General features: G+C 44.1%; 1 protein-coding gene across 1 annotated transcript; it reads left to right on the top strand.

Annotated features, from left to right (window-relative positions):
• Positions 1-13,582: 13,582 nt before the first annotated feature.
• On the top strand, positions 13,583-17,901 carry LOC123771383 (uncharacterized). Its single transcript, XM_045763891.2, has 5 exons — positions 13,583-13,699; positions 17,085-17,126; positions 17,200-17,283; positions 17,360-17,653; positions 17,731-17,901. The coding sequence occupies exons 2-5, from the start codon at positions 17,085-17,087 to the stop codon at positions 17,842-17,844; spliced, it is 534 nt and encodes a 177-aa protein (XP_045619847.1). The 5' UTR covers positions 13,583-13,699; the 3' UTR covers positions 17,845-17,901.
• Positions 17,902-18,450: the final 549 nt, after the last annotated feature.

The raw sequence follows: 18,450 nt of genomic DNA, 5'->3' as shown, positions 1-18,450 counted from the left end.
AACCTAACCTAATTTGTGGGGTGGTTCAAATAGCCTCGGCTATCACCTCATTTTGTCCGGTCGTGATGGTCAAGTGGATTAAGGCGTCTTGTACATACCAGTTGCGTTGCTTCTGGGAGTATGGGTTCGAGTCACTTCTGGGGTGTGAGTTTTCAGTTGCATATTGTCCTGGGGACCATTCAGGCTTGTTCGCATTTGTGTTCCTCACGTGTGCCCCAAAGAATGAGGTGATTTGGTAAAATGCTATGCCCAAGATAACTATCCGAGTGCCGGCGGTGGGGTGGTTCAAATAGCCTCGGCTATCACCTCATTTTGTCCGGTCGTGATGGTCAAGTGGATTAAGGCGTCTTGTACATACCAGTTGCGTTGCTTCTGGGAGTATGGGTTCGAGTCACTTCTGGGGTGTGAGTTTTCAGTTATATATATATATATATATATATATATATATATATATATATATATATATATATATATATATATATATATATATATATATATATATATATATGCAAACAAGCCTGAATGGTCCCCAGGACTATATACAACTGAAAACTCACACCCCAGAAGTGACTCGAACCCATACTGCCAGGAGCAACCCAACTGGTATGTACAGGGACGCCTTAATCCCACGACCGGACATAAGGAAGTGATAGCCGAAGCTATTTGAACCACTTCCCCGCCGGCACTCGGATGGTAATTTTGGGCATAGCATTTTATCAAATCACCTCATTCTTTGGGGCACACGTGAGGAACACAATTGCAAACTAGCCTAATGGTCCTCAGGACTATATACAACTGAAAACTCACACCCCAGAAGTGACTCGAACCCATACTGCCAGGAGCAACGCAACTGGTATGTACAGGGACGCCTTAATCCGCTTGACCATAATGACCGGACATAAGGAAGTGATAGCCGAAGCTATTTGAACCACTTCCCCACGGGCACTCGGATGGTAATCTTGGGCATAGCATTTTATCAAATCACCTCATTCTTTGGGGCACACGTGAGGAACACAAATGCAAACAAGCCTGAATGGTCCCCAGGACCATTCTGGGGACATAGGGTAAGGCAGGTCCTAGTCAACAACGGCTTCTCCAATGGTTTCGTCGAAGACACCATAAGAAGGAAAGTGAAACGCCATGCAACCTCTGAAGAGACAACTAACACAACACCTATACCCCCTATTAGACTATTTTACAGGAACTTCTTTTCCACAGCTCATAAAACGGAGGAAAGGGTCCTGAAAGATATTGTTAATAGAAACGTTATCCCTACAGACAAAAATCAGAGGATACAACTGACGATTTACTATAAAACCAGAAATACGGCCAGCCTACTCATGAGAAACTCTCCAGACACAAAGCAGAACGCTTTAAAAGAGACCAACGTCGTGTATGCCTTCAAATGCCCTCTTGGGGACTGTAAGCTCCAAAAAACCCAGTATATAGGCAAGACAACAACATCTCTTTCTAGGCGTTTAACGATGCATAAGCAACAGGGCTCCATTAAGGAACATATAATCTCTTCCCACAACCAAACCATCACCAGAGAAATCCTAGTAAACAACACAGAAATCATCGATAGATACAGCGATAGCAGGCGGCTTGACGTTTGCGAGGCACTATACATCAAGAAGTCAACACCAGCAATCAACAGACAATTAATGCACAACTATATTCTACCCACCTCAAGACTCCGCTCCAATTTAGAAGCATCAAGAAATATGGACCAATAGGCTTTCTACAATCACTTCTATTCAATACCCATTGTTTCGTGTTCTGTCTTGTGTTGATGAAATTAATACCTTATTAAATACCACCTCACCCCATCCACCTCACTCATATATATATATATATATATATATATATATATATATATATATATATATATATATATATATATATATATATATATATATATATATATATGTTTCATTGAATATGACCGCATATTCTGTATTTATTATTTTCTGGTTTAGGGCTTCTATCCCTCTAACTATTTTCTTAGCATCAGGGCTTAATTGCTAAGAAAATAGTTAGAGGGATAGAAGCCCTAAACCAGAAAATAATAAATACAGAATATGCCGGTCATATTCAATGAAACATGTTTGAAAGAAAACCTGCTGCCAGTATACACCAATATATATATATATATATATATATATATATATATATATATATATATATATATATATATATATATATATATATATATATATATATATATATATATATATATATATAAAGTTGAGTTTGTGTGAGTTTTCAGTTATATATATATATATATATATATATATATATATATATATATATATATATATATATATATATATATATATATATATATATATATATATATATATAACTTTTTAAACACTCAACCCACCAGGGGACTCGAACCCTGACCAACAAAGTGGCAGGTACACACTGTATCCACTGCACCATACCTCAAAGCCATAAGAGAGGTAGCAATTCTGGGGTATTTAACCAACAGAACTCCAATCGTCTCCCAGGCAATGAGATAGTGAGGGACCTCTGGTGCTCCTTTAATCGAGCCCTGTTATGTGGGAGAACACAGTGTTAATGCTTAATGCACAGACTTGCATGTTACGGTGGAAGGATGACGGCCACGAGGAAACACAACATTTAAGAGTATGTTGCTTCTTACTAGTAACAGACAACCAAGAAGACTGCCAACGGGTAAGGACTGAGGAATGGAAAACCGGGTAAAAGTCGGAATACGGAATGCCTTTACGAGAGATGGGACAAGAGCGGACAGCTTCCTTGGTGGCAGCATCCGCATGCTCATTTAAAGACACACCAATATGGCTGGGAACCCAACAAAACTCAACTGACTTAAATATACTGTGAACAAGAAACAGTCAATGCTGGATCTCGACAACTACTGGATGAACCGGGTTAAAGGACCCGAGAGCCATGAGGGCACTATGAGAGTCAACAACAACTACAAAGGAAGACTGACAACGAGAAAGCAGGAGACGAAGAGCATAGAGAATAGCATAAAGCTCCGCTGTAAAGATGCTAGTCTCCGGAGGTAAGCGACACATAAGTGAGATCAGGAAAAACTACAGAGTAGCCGAACCCGTCCTCGCAAATTTAATAAGTCAATATTGACTTATTAAATTTGCGAGGACGGGTTGAGTAGCCAACACCGTCCGCAGACTTAGACCCATCGGTGAAGACAGAAACGGAGCGGGAGCGAGAAGAAAAGTGCTCAAGGAAAAGGCGTTTTAGAACCGTAGGAGGGGTAAAAGCTTTAGTGATACGGGTCAAGGAAGTACAAAACCGCGGAAGAGGGACTCTCCACGGGGGCAAAGAAGGAACAACATGAGGAGAAACATTAGAAATACAAACGGAAAGAGAATCCTGGAGGCGAGATAACCGGACAGAAAGAGGGAGCTGGTGAAGAGGAACAGGAACCGCAGAAGGGGTAAAAGTTAAAGCACGACAGAGGCGAGAGGAAGGATGTTGTAAGGACCGCGCAAGATAGCGAAGACAGTAGCGATCACGGCAGTCCTGGAGAGACAGGAAGCCAGTGTCAACATACAAGCTAAGGACGGGAGTCGAACGAAAGGCACCAGAGCTGAGGCGCAACCCAGCATGGTGCAAAGCATCAAGACGGCGAAGAGTACAAGGAGAAGCAGACGAGTCAGCAGGGCAACCATAATCGAGCTTAGACAGGACAAGAGAGGAATGTAAAGCAAGGAGATGTGCGCCTATCTGCTCCCCAAGAAGTATGGGACAAGACCCGAAGGAGGGTAAGGGCCTTAGAGCACTCAACACGAAGGTAAGAGATATGGGGAGACCAAGACAAACGAGTGTCAAGGAATAACTCTAAAAGCTTTGCGGAATCTTTGTATTCAAGGGGATGACCATAAAGTGACAAAGAGGGACGAAGAACAACCCGTTTCCGCGTAAAAGTCATGGCACAAGTCTTAGAAGTAGAGATCTTGAAGCCATGACCGGTGGCCCAAGACGACACGGCATCAATTGCAAGTTGAAGCCGGCGCTGAAGGAGAGGCGAATCATCACCCTGACAGCAAAGGGTAAGATCATCGACATAGAGAGCGGAGAAGACACCAGAAGGAAGAGAAGAAAGAAGACCATTGAGGGCAACCAGAAAAAAGAGTAGTGCTCAGAACACTACCCTGGGGCACACCTTCGTATTGCTGAAAAGAGGCAGAGAGCGCGGTACCAAGGCGCACCCGAAAGGAACGACGGGAGAGGAAGCTGCGGAGAAAGAGAGGGAGATGACCAGGAAGGCCAAAAAAATGAAGTTGAGATAGAATATGATATCTCCAAGTGGTGTCGTAAGCCTTTTCCAGGTCAAAAAGGACGGCAACAACGGAGGTCTTCGCAGCAAAAGCAGTACGAATATAGACCTCCAAGTTCACCAGGACATCTGTCGTGCTGCGGCACTTGCGGAAACCAAATTAAGAAGGGGAGAGAAGGTGATGATGTTCCAGGAACCACATCAGACGAACGTTAACCATACGTTCAAAGAGTTTGCAGACACAACTTGTGAGAGCAATAGGGCGAAAGTCCTTAGGGGAAGTACCCAGAGACCCCGGTTTGCGAACAGGGAGGACAACGGCATCGAGCCAGTCCTCAGGGACTGACGACGACTCCCAGATCCGATTATACAGGCTCAGTAAATACTGAGACGTACACGGAGGGAGATGGCGAAGCATCTCATAATGAATACCATCGGAGCCCGCCGCCGTAGAACCGCAGAGAGCCAGGGCAGAACGAAGTTCAGAGAGAGAGAAGGGATCATTATAGGGAAGTTAAAAACGAGTGCAGAAATCTAAAGGACGAGACTCAAGGACAGGTTTACGAAGAAGAAAAGATTGGGGAAGATGAAGACCAGAGCTAACAGAAGAAAAGTGGGAACCCAGTACGGAAGCGACCTGCAACGGGTCCGCCACAAGAGTATCATGGAGGTGAAGGACCGGTGAAACATCGGGAACGAATTTACCGGCTATCTTGCGGATACCCTTCCAGATCTGGGCCAGAGGAGTTTCGGACGTAATTGTTGAGACATAAGATGCCCAACATTCACGTTTAGCCGTACAGATTGCCCTACGGGCCACCGCACTCGCTTTCCGAAAGAAAAGAAAAGAATCGGTCGTCTGCCTACGGCGGTGCCTCTTCCAGGCTGCACACTTACAGCGGACAGCCCGAGCACAGTCCGCATTCCACCAGGGGACGCACTTCCGTGGACCCCGGGAGGAAGAGCAAGGGATAGAGCGGAGGGCAGCGTTGAAGACAGTGTCATGAAAAAGGAGGAGAGCGCGAGAGAGAGAGGCAGAAGGGAGAGGTCAGAGAGAGTAGCAGTGAGGGAAAATAGGGTCCAGTCAGCCTTAGCAAACTGCCACCTAGGGAAAGAGAGGGAAGGGCGAAAAGAGAAAAAGGAAACAAGGATGGAGAAATGATCACTTCCATGGAGGTCATCAAGAACCTGCCACGTGAAATCTAAGTAAAGAGAAGAAGAGCAGAGAGAAAGATCAAGACAAGAAAGGGTGCGAGTCCGAGAGTCCAAATGAGTGGGCTCACCACAATTCAGAAGAGACAGGGAAGAAGAGAGGAGAAACGGCTCAAGGAGGCGACCCCGGGTATTCGTCAGAACGTCACCCCAAAGAGAATGACAACAATTGAAGTCACCCAGCAGGAGCACAGGCTCCGGCAAGGAGTCTAGAAGGTGTTTCAAATCAGAAAGAGAGCAGGGACACTCGGGGGGAGATATATGGAACAAACTGTGTACCATTTCCCCACAAAGATACGATCAGCAGAACAATGGAGAGGCGAAGGAAAAAGTAAAGGAACAAAGGGAACATCAGCACGAATCAAGAGAGCCGAAGAATTATTAGCCCCAGCAATGGCTGGGGGGGGGGGGGGAAGAGAGAGAAAGGAATAGCCATGAAAACGACCAGGACGAGCACCAAGCATTGGCTCCTGGAGACAGACACAAAGGGGCGAAAACCGCAAAATCAGAAGTTGGAGTTCGAGGAAATTGGCGTAATAACCTCGAACGTTCAATTGAAGAATGGACAACGACGAGAATAGAAAGGACAAAAACAGAGAACAAGGAAGAAACAAAGACGAAAGAGCAACAGAGCACGTTAAAGAATATCAGGGTCGGGATCAGGGTCAGCAAAGTCAGGGTTAGGGGGCATGGGTAAACTGAGCAAAGACGGAGGGAACGAAACGGGAGAACAGATCAGAGGTGGGCGGGCAGGGTCCGGATGAGGAGGAGGAAGAGGAGGAGACAACGGAGAGGAGCAGTCAAGGACAGCAGCAGGAAGAGGGGGAGTAGAAAGAGGGGAGCGCACCCCAGCAAGAGCAGCAACCGAAAGGGAAGCAGGGGCCAAAGAAACCTCCATAGCAGGAACAGGGGGCGCAAGCACTGAAACGGGAGGGGAAGGAGCAACAGAGCCAGGAGGAGGAGCTGAGGAAGAAAGCGAAGCCTTCTTACCCGCCGGGGAAGAGGAAGGAGAGGAGCCAGGCTTACGCTTTTGACTTAAAGAGACCGGTGTCCCAGCAACTACGTACCGGGCAACGGATTCCAGTGTCTCAACAGGAGAAGCCGGACGAGAGCACACACGACGGCCGTTAGGAGAGCGATGGACATCCGCCCGCACCGACAGGCGGTGGAGAGAGCCGATAGATGGAGGAAGAGGATGGGAAGGAGGATCGGAGGGGGACGAGGAAGAAGACACAGAAGACACGACAGACCGGGTAGAAGGAAGGGGAACCCCAGACAGAGGACCAGGAGGAGGACCCTTTGAGAGAGAACCCAAAGGAACAGAGGAGGGGGCAGTGGGCGCATCAGGGTCCAAGGCCCGGAAACGGTTGTGAGTCTGAGGAAGGCGGGAAGGACGAGGAGAGGAAGAGCGCAACACGCGAGCATAAGAGATATTAGCAGAAGGCGGGAGCCGGCGGACCTGGCGCCTCGCCTCAGGAAAAGATAAACGCTCCCGGTGCTTCAAGTTGTGGACGGCTGCCTCAAGCTTGTAATGGACACACACATGGGAGAAGGTAGGATGGGCCTCACCGCAGTTGAGGCAACGAGCCTGGGGAGAAGTGCACTCCGACTTAGAGTGACCTTCGCCACCACACAAAGGACAGAGAGAGACAGTCCCGGAGCAGCGGAGGGCACCATGCCCAAACCTCCAGCACTTGTTGCAGAGCCGAGGAGAAGGAATGTACTCCTGGACAGAGCACCTGGCACCAGCAAGAATGACAGAGGGTGGAAGGGTCCTACCATCAAAGGTAATCTTCACAACCCGGAGGGGTTGACACCGACTACCACGAGGGGGACGAGTAAACGTATCCACCTGGAGAAGAGAATGGCCCTGGGCAGCGAGGATATGTCGAATATCGTCGTGGCAGTCGCGCAGGTCCCGAACACCGGTCGCAACATTGGGCGGGAGCAAAATAGTGCCAACACTGGCATTCAACTGAGCGTTCTTCGAGACCCGAACGGGGGTCTCGCCAAGGCAGGATAAGGCAGCCGAGCGGGAAGCAGCATCCTGAGAAGGAGCAGCAACGACACGTGTACCGAGACGAGTGGGGTTGAAAGTAATGGAGGCATCCACGGAATCAACGAGATGTCGATGGAGGGAGAAATCGTCAGGAGGCGCAGAATCAAGAGGGAGGAGATCAAAATATTTGGCCCACGAAGCGGGACCAAACAAGGCTTGATAGGTAGCAGAACTGGAAGGAATCGAGCGAGGGCGGCCGTGACGAGGAGGGCGGTGAGAACCCCCAGAGAGGGGTTAAAAGACGCAGTAGTTACAACTAGAGAAGGAGCCGCGCCAGGGGACGAGGTAGTCACCACTGGGGGCTTGGGGCTCGACCCAACCACAGAGGAGGGAGGGGAGCCAGGGGAAGGAGTCAGAGAGGCCAAAGGAGGAGCAAGGTCGGGGCCCAATGCAGCGGAGGCTACAGAGCCCGGTCTTCCAATACGGACCGACTCGGGGGCTTGGTCGTCCACCCCACGAGCCTGAGAAGGTAAACCAGAAGCCGAAACAGGGGTTATCTTGACGAAAAGAAGAATTCATTCACGAATGTGCCCCCACACCCTTCATGGAGCCACAATTAGAGGCAGGACACCCAACAAGAAGCTATCGCCGATCTTGCCGGGGCCTCCTAGGGGTGCGTCGTGAGTATACGCCCCACAAACGCCACCTTAAGAAACCGACAGTCCGTCGAGATCGGGTTCAGTGACGAAAGGGGGATTGACAATAAAAGGTTCCCCTCGCTCTCGACGTCAGGTACTACAGTTCTACGGGTGCAAGAGTATGCCTCAAGCACCCGGGCGTCAAAATAGAAGAAGTCCAAATTAAGATCAAAAACAAGCAAAAGGTCGGCAGGAAACGGCAAGCAGATAGGAGAAGAGGGAGAAAAACGAAACAGAAGGAAAAGGAAAAGGTGCTCAGCACAATTGGAGAGGACGGCAGCAGGAGCACAAGGCTAGAAAAAGACAGGACTGTCCCAAAGAGCATCACACTCCGGCAGCCGCCCACTAAGGCCCCCTTACGGCATCAACGAGCTTAGCGGGGAGGGGGCCCGTCCTGAGTACACGTCCCACAAGTAAGTAAGTAATTATCAAAAGAAGGCACCAAACCGGGAAGGCTATGTAGCACCATCAAATACGCAAAATAATCAGAGGGCGCTAAATATCACCAAGGATGCCACACGTCCCACAAACGCTACCTTAATAACCGTCAGTTCGACGAGATCGGGTTCAGTGACTAAAGGATTGACAATGAAACGTTCCCCTCGCTCTACGTTGGGTACTACAATTCTACGGGTGCAAAAGTATGCCTACAAGTACCCAGGCGTCGAAATTAAAATTGGTTTTACTAAGTTAAGCTCTAAAATTGAATTAAACTTGCTCAATACCTCAAGTCTAATTTTGAAAAGTTCTCACGTATGGATGATAGTAATAATCATATTTACCACACCATTTAGACCCACTCCACGCAATCTTCTACTGTCGGGTGGAAGAGATGCACTCTGGACCCTCTGAAGAATTTTCTCCTGCGTCTTACTCCTCTCAGTCTTATGGAACGAGTCTTCATTGTGCTTTCAGCTGTCTAAGTACTCCTGAGCAAGCCAGGTAAACGAGGGTACTTCATACAACTGGTTCACGATTCTCTTTCAAGCGAATTAAATAATTATCTATCAATGTCTACCGACAACGGTTGACAAGTCTAACCCTCCCTTTCACTCTAGGAGTCACTATTCACTACGAATTAACACTTCGTCACATGCAACTTTGCCTCCGAATATCGTTGGTTACACTCTAGTTTGCAATTCTTTCACATTTTGCATCCAATAATGTCGCGTCGCCGAGAAGACACGTACCGACTCATACTTTGAGAGCATGAGCAGCAAGGGTTTTAGACTTCACACCCACAACATTTTCAATTATAGAACCAAGATTTAATTGAAGTGCTTATTAACCTATGAGAGTTGTGCTGACCAGGACAACACTTCTTGGTTAATAAATTTGGTTAGGAGGTTGCAAGATAATTAACCGAATGCCTCAGTTTAATCAACCTGAACCTGTCAGTCAGGTTGACAATACTTGACTTCTGGACCACCAGCTGTTGCTGAATTGAACCGGTTTGCAATAATGTTTGCAAATCTTTATCGACGACTACTAATCTAGCCATTTAAGGGGAAAAAAGATATGATCACCCAGAAGCCATTTTATTGAATATACTTTATATTTCGTTCTTTAAAATCTTGGCATGGATGGACGTGCTAAAGCTGTCTATAACCGTAGCGAGCTCCGGGGACGAGGACCGTGTCGGTGACTGTGCGGTAGTCCGTGAACACTGTGCTCTTAGTATTTATGTTTGTTCTCACCAGCATTGTCGTGTACGACAGCCTGTGGGGAGTAAAGTTGTCAATTAACAGTACCTTTACAAGCAAGCAAGGGAATTTGAAGTTGCAGTACAATACTGTAGACTTAGTATCGAACTTAGAATTAATTGTAGAATTAAACGTAGAATCACGACGCCCTCCAACCTGCCAATCTTCATCCCGCACCTCCATTGAAGTCATCACGAAGGATGTAACATTTTTTTCGTGAACGAAAAGTAACTGAATCGTTGGCCAGTCCCTGCCGACACCTTGGAAAGCACCAACGAACGGAACTTTGCCTCTTGTGTTCAAAGCTAAGTTCAGCAAAGACGATCAAACTCGGATTCTGAATAAACGGACATCATGCCAGCATGCACAAAATATGCCTCAACTCTCAAGTAAGAAGAGAACCGGACCCTGGCACTGCTTGTGGTCAAAGATAAAATCAGGTAGAACCACGGATATTAATGTCTTACACAAAGTGCGACATTCTCTAACGTTACGGAAACAGCTACATGCAGACCGGATCACATCACATTACACGGGAGCATACTTGTTAATTTCAGGCGCTGTCTAATTTAATAATATGTCAAAGTATTGGAGAATATGTACCTCTTTTAGTTTCAGGGAAACCTGTTTGGTTTTTAATTGCATATTTGAGCATACAGACATTCATACAAGCCCCCAGAAAACTGCCTTAGCTCTCAAGAAAGAAGAAAGCTTTGAAACTAGCGGTCCCAAGGGAGATACACCTCTTACGCCACAGTCACACGAAGAGACTCCAAAACACTCATCACGCCTAGTACTGAGGAGAAACCCCATCCCTCGCCATGGCTACGCATTTTTGACAACATAGGCGGAACAGCTCTTACAAGCGCTCTCTTTCACATCGCCTGGTGGATACGCTAAGTTGGCTACCACTCAGCAAACAATCCTTGGTTCGCCGACCACATCTGTGTGAGGAGCGGTGAAGGCAAACGACATTCTGCTCCATACCATCAATATCGGTGCGAACTCATCGATACAATCAACAAAGCTTTGGAACAACTATTTTGCTCTAGAGCCCGTCGACGCCCTGCAACCAGCTGACCTTGCCCTCATCCCCCCAACGACGGTATCCGGGAGGATGCAACATTTTCGTCAGGCACACCATCATCTTCATCATTGCCCAGCTTTCTCCGACATCTTGGTAGGCACCAATGGCCGGAACCCGACCCTGCTTGTGGTCAAAGCTGAATTCAGCAAGAACGACGAAATCCAATATACAACAGCAAGGGCAACATTCTCTTCCACAACGGAATCAACCACCTGCATACCAGATTGCGACAAATTGGTCCCCTTTCAAGGGCTATATTCAATTACTAACATTTCCAAGTATTTGAAAATTCTGTACCTTTTCCATTTTCAGGGAAAACTGTTTTGTTTTTAATGGTAGAGTTTGAATATATGGACATTCATGGAAGCCCGCAGAAAAATGCTTCAACTCTCAAGTAAGGAAAATGCTTACAAACCAGTTATACTTCTCTCTCCATGCGAACATAAGCGAACATAAGCCCAGTCACATAAGGGGACTCCACATTCGCGTCACACCTGGTATTGAGGATACTCCACATCCCTCATCATGGCTACGCATTAAGAACAACAAAGGGGACCTTCTCCACGACTCTCCCAAAGACGCTACGATCCGTGGAGAATCGTCAACTGAGTCACGGAGACTACAAACTTCAAGCGCTCTCTCCTTCAGACTTGTAGACACCCTAATGTTGGCCGCCACTCGAGAAACATCCACGATACATTACAAATCCTTTGTCAGTTACCGCCTGACCTACAAAGTCTGGGCGAGGAGTAGGTCGCTAAAAGAGCAACGCATAAAATATCCCCCTCAGGTAGAGGTCATTCAAGTCACTATTCTCATTTTAGAGCCGTGTTCTGACTGCATTGCAGAATAGGGGATTGCACGACAGTTGTTCTGCTGGTGGGGGGAACCTCTGCCGGAACCCCCCATCGTGTAACCCACCTTACTATAATGTCTCATCTGGTCGTCGCTTTCTTCAAATCTCAACTCCCTTAGCTGGGCCTGCGCCTCTGCGTTATTCTTATAGACACCTCCTTTTGGACAGTAATTGGCAACTCTTATTTTACACTACAAGCCTAGACTCATTTATCGTTTCCACTGTTATACAACGTTTGTTTCAACTTAGGATTATTGTAAAATCATATTGTAAAATCATGTAAACATTAGCGTATTGAATTCTCACACGTTTTATATTACTTACAACTATTATTGCTAGCAAGGTTTTATTTTACACTACAAGCGTATGTTGTAATCCACAAGTTTGTTGGGATTATTAGCTAGAGGATCATTACTACAACACCTAACGAATGAGGATTGGAAGTACATGTTAAGTATACAGACAACGGTCACACATCCAGAAAAAGTCAAGGGATTAAGACAGCAGCTCCTTGGCCAAACTCATAATTCCTGGGAAGAGGACTCAGGCTTCTAGGAACAAGGTTAATCGGATTATACCTTCCTTGAGAGGCGGGGTGAAATGTTTGAGGCTATGGCTGGCTGAAGACAGTCTGGTTGTGGGAGTGGAACTGGCAAGTCCTCCGGGTCTTCGTCTGTGGCAGCAACGAAGTGTAGCAGACAGCTATGCGGGAGCCTGATGTGATCTTAGTGACCAAGTTAAGCCTGCAGTATGTGAGTATTGAATGTAAGACTAACGGGGTATGGAGCGTTGTAGTAATCATTCAGTATTAGGGACTTAGGCGGAAGTTACGAGTGCAGGTGGTGACCGCGGAGGTCAAGTGGGTTATGGATATTGGGTGTTTATTTAACTAAATAGAGTATGTTAATATGTTATTATTTGTCAGAGTCTATTCTTTGTAATTAAATGAGAAAACCCGACGGCCTTTAAATACTTTACATATGTTCCCTCATTGTGTTCCTGTACAAACCTAGGGTACACCTCAAGGGTCTGGTGTGTGTAGAAGTACATGGTAGTAGAAACGGTTGCTGAGGCAAGGTGTTATGTGTGGTGTAACCGCTGTGTTCGGAATGAACCGGGGTTCAGTGTCACGACACTTATAATTATTTATTATATTCACTGTTATTCAACGTTTGTTTCAACTTAAGATTTATTTTTATTACTAATTTCATATTGTTAAATCATGTAAATATTAGAGCCATGTGTGTTACACGATTTTGTATCATACAATTATTATTGTTAGCAAGGAAAACTAAAATAAAATGTAATAAAATATACAAACCCATTTTAGGCTTTTGCTCAAACCTCCAAAAATATTAATTTAAGCCCACAGTGTTATTTCTCAATATGTAAGTGTAGACCTTGGTTGGTAAATATATACCTTTTAGGCCTACGGTGTTAGAATTACTCATAATCAAATAACTACCCAAATATTATAAGACAAAAGAAAATATTGTAAGCACAACTAATATTTTGGCTAATAATCAGTAACACAATAGAAAGCCTGCAAATAAATTAATATTTTAATATAATTATATAATAGAAACAAAGAGAGTTAGTGAAAATGATTAAAATAAATACTGAGGCTCAGTGAGTCTTATCATCATTTTGCTCCACAGGGAGCGTAGCTGACGGTTTAGTTAATAGATGGCGCTGTTATAGTGGTCTTGGCAGCTTTTGTGGGGAACTTTCTACCTTTCCCATAAAGTGTTTGGTGTTGAGTCAACGAGGTGCCCGGCCCGCCGTTAACCCTCAGTCAGTCCACTGTTGTCTGTATGGTACCTTCTCTCACACTTTAAGTGTTGCTAAAGGTTGGTTTTAAGTGAAATGTAAGATTAAGTTTATTACCGATATAGTTTTTATTGTAATTGGCAGTTTAATACGTATTAATTTTATTGTTATGGGTTAAAAGTAGTATATTATTAATAATTAGTTTGTATGCTTAGGACATTATCCAGGATATCTTATTAGTGATGTTGAAAGAATACGGTAGAAGTATATAATAGGTGGAGATTCGTCAGATCCTTAAATTTAGTGATATTATATTCGTTTAATGTAATATTTTAGGCTTGACCACTACTAGGCTTATATGTATGAAATGAAGTATTTTAAGCGTGGTATACTTGACTATACCCCGGACTTGGTCTGCAACATAAAGGGTTGTGACATTTTGGGATCTAAATACTGCTGGAATAAATCTAATTAGGAAGGATTTACAATTCCTCCTGCGCACCTAAGATGTCTCCAAACTCTTTATTGACAGTTTTAATTATTTGATTGTAAGTGCTTTTTCGCTCCAGCGTTAGCTTAAGAATATTTGATTGCACACATAACGGATCACTGGTGTTGTGATCTTGTTCACGACGCAATTCTACATCGAACGAAAGGTAGTAGATAGTCGGTAATGGCACTTCCAATTGATTTAGAATTTTGTTCGTGATTTCAAAGCACAAATCTTCAATCGTTATCAATGCTTAGTTTTCGATTTTTACTGTGAAATCAATGTTCATATTTGATTTTTCCTTCATATTCGATGAATATTTTCAGCCATGTGCGATTTATTTCTCCCATAACTGTTGGAGATGGAAAGCCGGTGGTCAATGATTGCAAACAATGCACGAATTAAATTTGGATGTGACGTGTTGGACGCGTCATTAATGCATGCATCCAAGTGTTGGGCGTTCTTCAATAAATTCGGAGCATGACCTGCACTACGGAAATTGGCACGTGTTTCGCTGTTGACAAATCTCAATGGCTGGAAAGAAGTTGGTCCGGGCACATTTACCAACAGCATGTGAAGCATTCATCTTTATTAAGATGCACAGTGTAGTGTCTTAGTTTATTTGAATATGCCAGGTTGTCCGTCGACAACCTGGTCGACGGTCTCCTGGTTTCTGTCGTTCAAATGATTTACTACTGACATCCCATGTGTAATACGTATGCACTTCAGAGCAGTGTTTTTGTAAATTCATCATTTTGACATAACGTTAAGAGAGCAGTTTACGTCGTAGCCGGTGGATTCATGGCTGTTTTACATTTGCAACTGTAAAATAAAAGTGTTCATTTTCTTGTTTTCAAAACAAACGTAATACTTACGAACTATTTAAATTCAAACGCAGATAAATAGACACGGCTCAATTTCGCCACCAATTGCACTAACAAATATGAAGTTAATAAAAGAAATGAAAAACAATGAAAAAAGAAACAAATAAGCTACTCTCAAAATGAACGGTATGGTAAACTCGGATCAATCCCAACGTCACGCAAAGTAATTAAATAAAAATAAATCTACGAAAATTCAATTTATCAATGCAATTGGGAACATTGAAATGGAATCGAAACATATTTTGTATAGTGTTGCTCTAACGTGCAACAGATGGCGCTTTAAAAAAAACTTTTACCTGTTACAGGCGTTTCATCTAAATAGTAAATCTATAAGAACACGCACGTACTAGAATGGAACGTAGTTTCAAAATTTAAAAGCAATTGTGGAAGAACTTTCAGATTACAGCATGCTGCTCTTACATCCTACAGATGGTGCTGTTTTTCCAACATTTTTTTTTGTCATGGGCGAGACGTGTATATAGTAGGTGTATATAAAAACACACGCCTATTTGAATGCAATGTTGTCAAAATTTCAAAGCAATCGGTAAAGAGATTTCAAAGATTTCCCTCGCATTGGAAAACAGATTTTCAAAATAAGTTTTTTTTTTCCCCAGACATGACATCTATATAGTATGTATATAAAAACCTGGTCGGATGCAAAAGAAATTTTGTATGAAAATTTAAAGGCAATCGGTGAAGAACTTTCGGAGAGTAGAGATTTTGAACAAACATTTATTTTTATTTAGATACCGTCCCTGTGACAGCTAAAAGCATATTTCATAGTTTTTGAAAAACGGCGCCATCTGTTGCACATAATGGCAACATGCACGCTATACTAGATGTCGAGAATTGCCTTTCAATGTTTTGGATTACATTCATAAATTCTATTTTAATAGATTTCAATATATTTTAATTATTAGTTAGTGACATTGTGTGGGAATTGAGCTGTTTACCCTACAGTTCATTTCCTAAGTATAGATGCCACATGTGACAGGTAAAACTTTTTCTTGGAAAAAAGTGCCATCTGTTGAATGTAAGAGCAACACAAATGCCTCTCTAAATGTTAAAATTCGATTTCAATGTTTCTGATTGCACTGATAATTTGACTTTTCCTAGATTTTGAGGTATTTTGATTTAATTATTTTGTATGAATTGCATTGGAATTAGTCCGTTTACTATACCGCTCATTTCATGCGAATACTTTATTTTTCCATCTTCATTAAATTTGTTACTAATTCTTTCAGTGATGGGAACATCAGACCACTTGATGTTCCCAATTTTCTTATGTGAACTTCAGACCATTTGGAAAGGCATCGGACGAGTGGGGGATGATGACAGAAGTGAGATGGTGCGAAGGATGAGGGGACAGGAGTTTGGGATTGTGGGGGTGGGGGAATGGAGAAGGGTGGGGAGGACAGAGGGACACGGGAGTGGGGCATGGTGGGAAGGAAGAGGGGATGGAGTGGGGAATGGTTGGGTGGCCAAGGGGAGGGGGGAATTTGACAGGTAAGGTTGCTGAGCCACAGCAACGCGTGGCCGGGTACTGCTAGTTAAACATAACTAATTCAATAGTTATTACCAAGGCCTCTAACGATATCTAAATGGGACGTTAGTTTGTACCTACACTTAAGGTCAAGTTATTAATAGAACTGAATACTTATCTTTGCCTAATTCAAATTATAAATTTTAATAAACTAGTCTTTAAACATGGTTTCATGCTTTTATATATCTAATTTGGAAAGTGTGCCTGGGAGTTCATAAATTGCTTAACAGTAAAGTCTCATAGAATTGTCTAATGTTGAAGCACCTAGATAGCTTGCCTTATGGACGCATCGGTGTCCCATAATCTTCCCCTAACTACCTTCCCAACCATCTTTATTGTCCGGCTTCAAAAATCTTGATTTAACTAAAATTGCTGTACTAGTGACAAATTCTTAACATGCCTCTCGTTGTCAGTTATTGATGAACTTCTCGGTATTATAACGTCAGTTATGTTTAAAAATTCAAAAGTAAATCTGATGACTTTTGATCATGGTGGTTAATGACACTATTGTAACTTTTGATTAAAAACTGCATTTTTTTTCTGTACAGATGGCGGTATTTGCTCTACTCTTCCTCGGTTGTATCGCCCAGGTAATTACTATATTATATCTTATTCTCAAATAATAATAAAAATTGTAGGAGACTAATAATTGCTCACCAACAGATCCAGGGTCAGGCGTACCAACCTTACGGCACCCACGCGCCCCTGCCAGTCGTCACCCCCACAACCTCCACCATCACCACTGAGGTTGGTTACAATGACATTACCCTTCTTAACCAACCTGTCATACATTAACACTTCGTAATGGTGTGTAATATTGCAGACTACCCTGACCCACACTCTGCGGGAGACTACAACCTCTGACGTCTGGGTTACTGAGCAGACAGCGATCACCCTGACAGTCACCCAGACCACCACCCAATGGGAGTTTGTTCCCCAGCAGCCACAGACGGTGACCTCTGTGATAAGGGTCACCTCCACACCGGTAGTGTTGGTGACGGCTACGGTGGGGGTCTACCCAGTGAGCACAATGGTCTCCGTCTACAGTCAATTCGTCACCACAACAGATACTGTTAAATACTGGCAGACCATCACCCACGTGGCTGTCACTCACGAGGTAACTATGTAGTCTTGAACTTGTGCAAGTGTTCTCTAAATTTATTACACAAACGTCAATAATGTTTGTAATTACAGATCCAGACGGTCCCTGTGGTATCTACACAAGAACTTGTGCAGGATATAGTAACTACCATTACGCAAATAGTAACTACTACGGTTACTTCCACCACCGCCAGATACTATGCTTAAAGATGGATTATAGATAATTGGCACACAGTATTGTAATAAACATTTTAAAACGGTAAAGTGTTTTGTCTAATAATAGAAAGTGTTTGGATTTGAATTCTAAGTGAAATAAAATTTTTGATTAGTTGTATTAGTAGTAGACTCCCTCGTAACTATGGAATACCTCTGGTTACTATTCGTCAAATTACTAGAAGCAATGGAGTCTTCAAGTTTCCTCTTGAACCTTTTCCCTCCCCATAACTTTCTGGCACATTCCCCCTCCCCATCCCCCTCCCTGCTCAGCTCGTTGTCGCCGTGTGGGGGCTTCGTGGGCGGCTGCCGGAGTGTGATGCTCCTTAGGACAGTCCTCTGTCCTTTTCTAGCCTTGTGCTCCTGCTGCCGTCCTCTCCAATTCTGCTGGGCACCTTTTCCTTTTCCTTCTGTTTCGTTTTTCTCCCCCCTCTTCTCCTATCTGCTTGTCGTTTCCTGCCGACCTTTTGCTTGTTTTGGATTCTTTCTTTGGACTTCTTCTATTTTGACGCCCTGGTGCTTGAGGAGGCATACTCATGCACCCGTAGAACTGCAGTATCCGACGTAGAGAGCGAGGGGAACCTTTTATTGTCAATCCCC

The sequence above is a fragment of the Procambarus clarkii genome, chromosome 54, assembly GCF_040958095.1.
Source record: "Procambarus clarkii isolate CNS0578487 chromosome 54, FALCON_Pclarkii_2.0, whole genome shotgun sequence".
In the NCBI taxonomy this organism is placed as follows: Eukaryota; Metazoa; Arthropoda; class Malacostraca; order Decapoda; family Cambaridae; genus Procambarus; species Procambarus clarkii.
The sequence above is the reverse complement of the archived record's forward strand: the minus strand, read 5'-3'. Positions and strand labels throughout refer to the sequence as shown.

What these genes read in the sequence shown, in the direction of transcription:
- LOC123771383 (XM_045763891.2), top strand. Translation starts at nt 17,085, where the DNA reads ATGGCGGTATTTGCTCTACTCTTCCTCGGTTGTATCGCCCAG. An exon ending in TCCTCGGTTGTATCGCCCAG is followed by an intron (nt 17,127 to 17,199) that starts GTAATTACTATA and finishes GCTCACCAACAG; the next exon opens with ATCCAGGGTCAGGCGTACCA. An exon ending in CCTCCACCATCACCACTGAG is followed by an intron (nt 17,284 to 17,359) that starts GTTGGTTACAAT and finishes GTAATATTGCAG; the next exon opens with ACTACCCTGACCCACACTCT.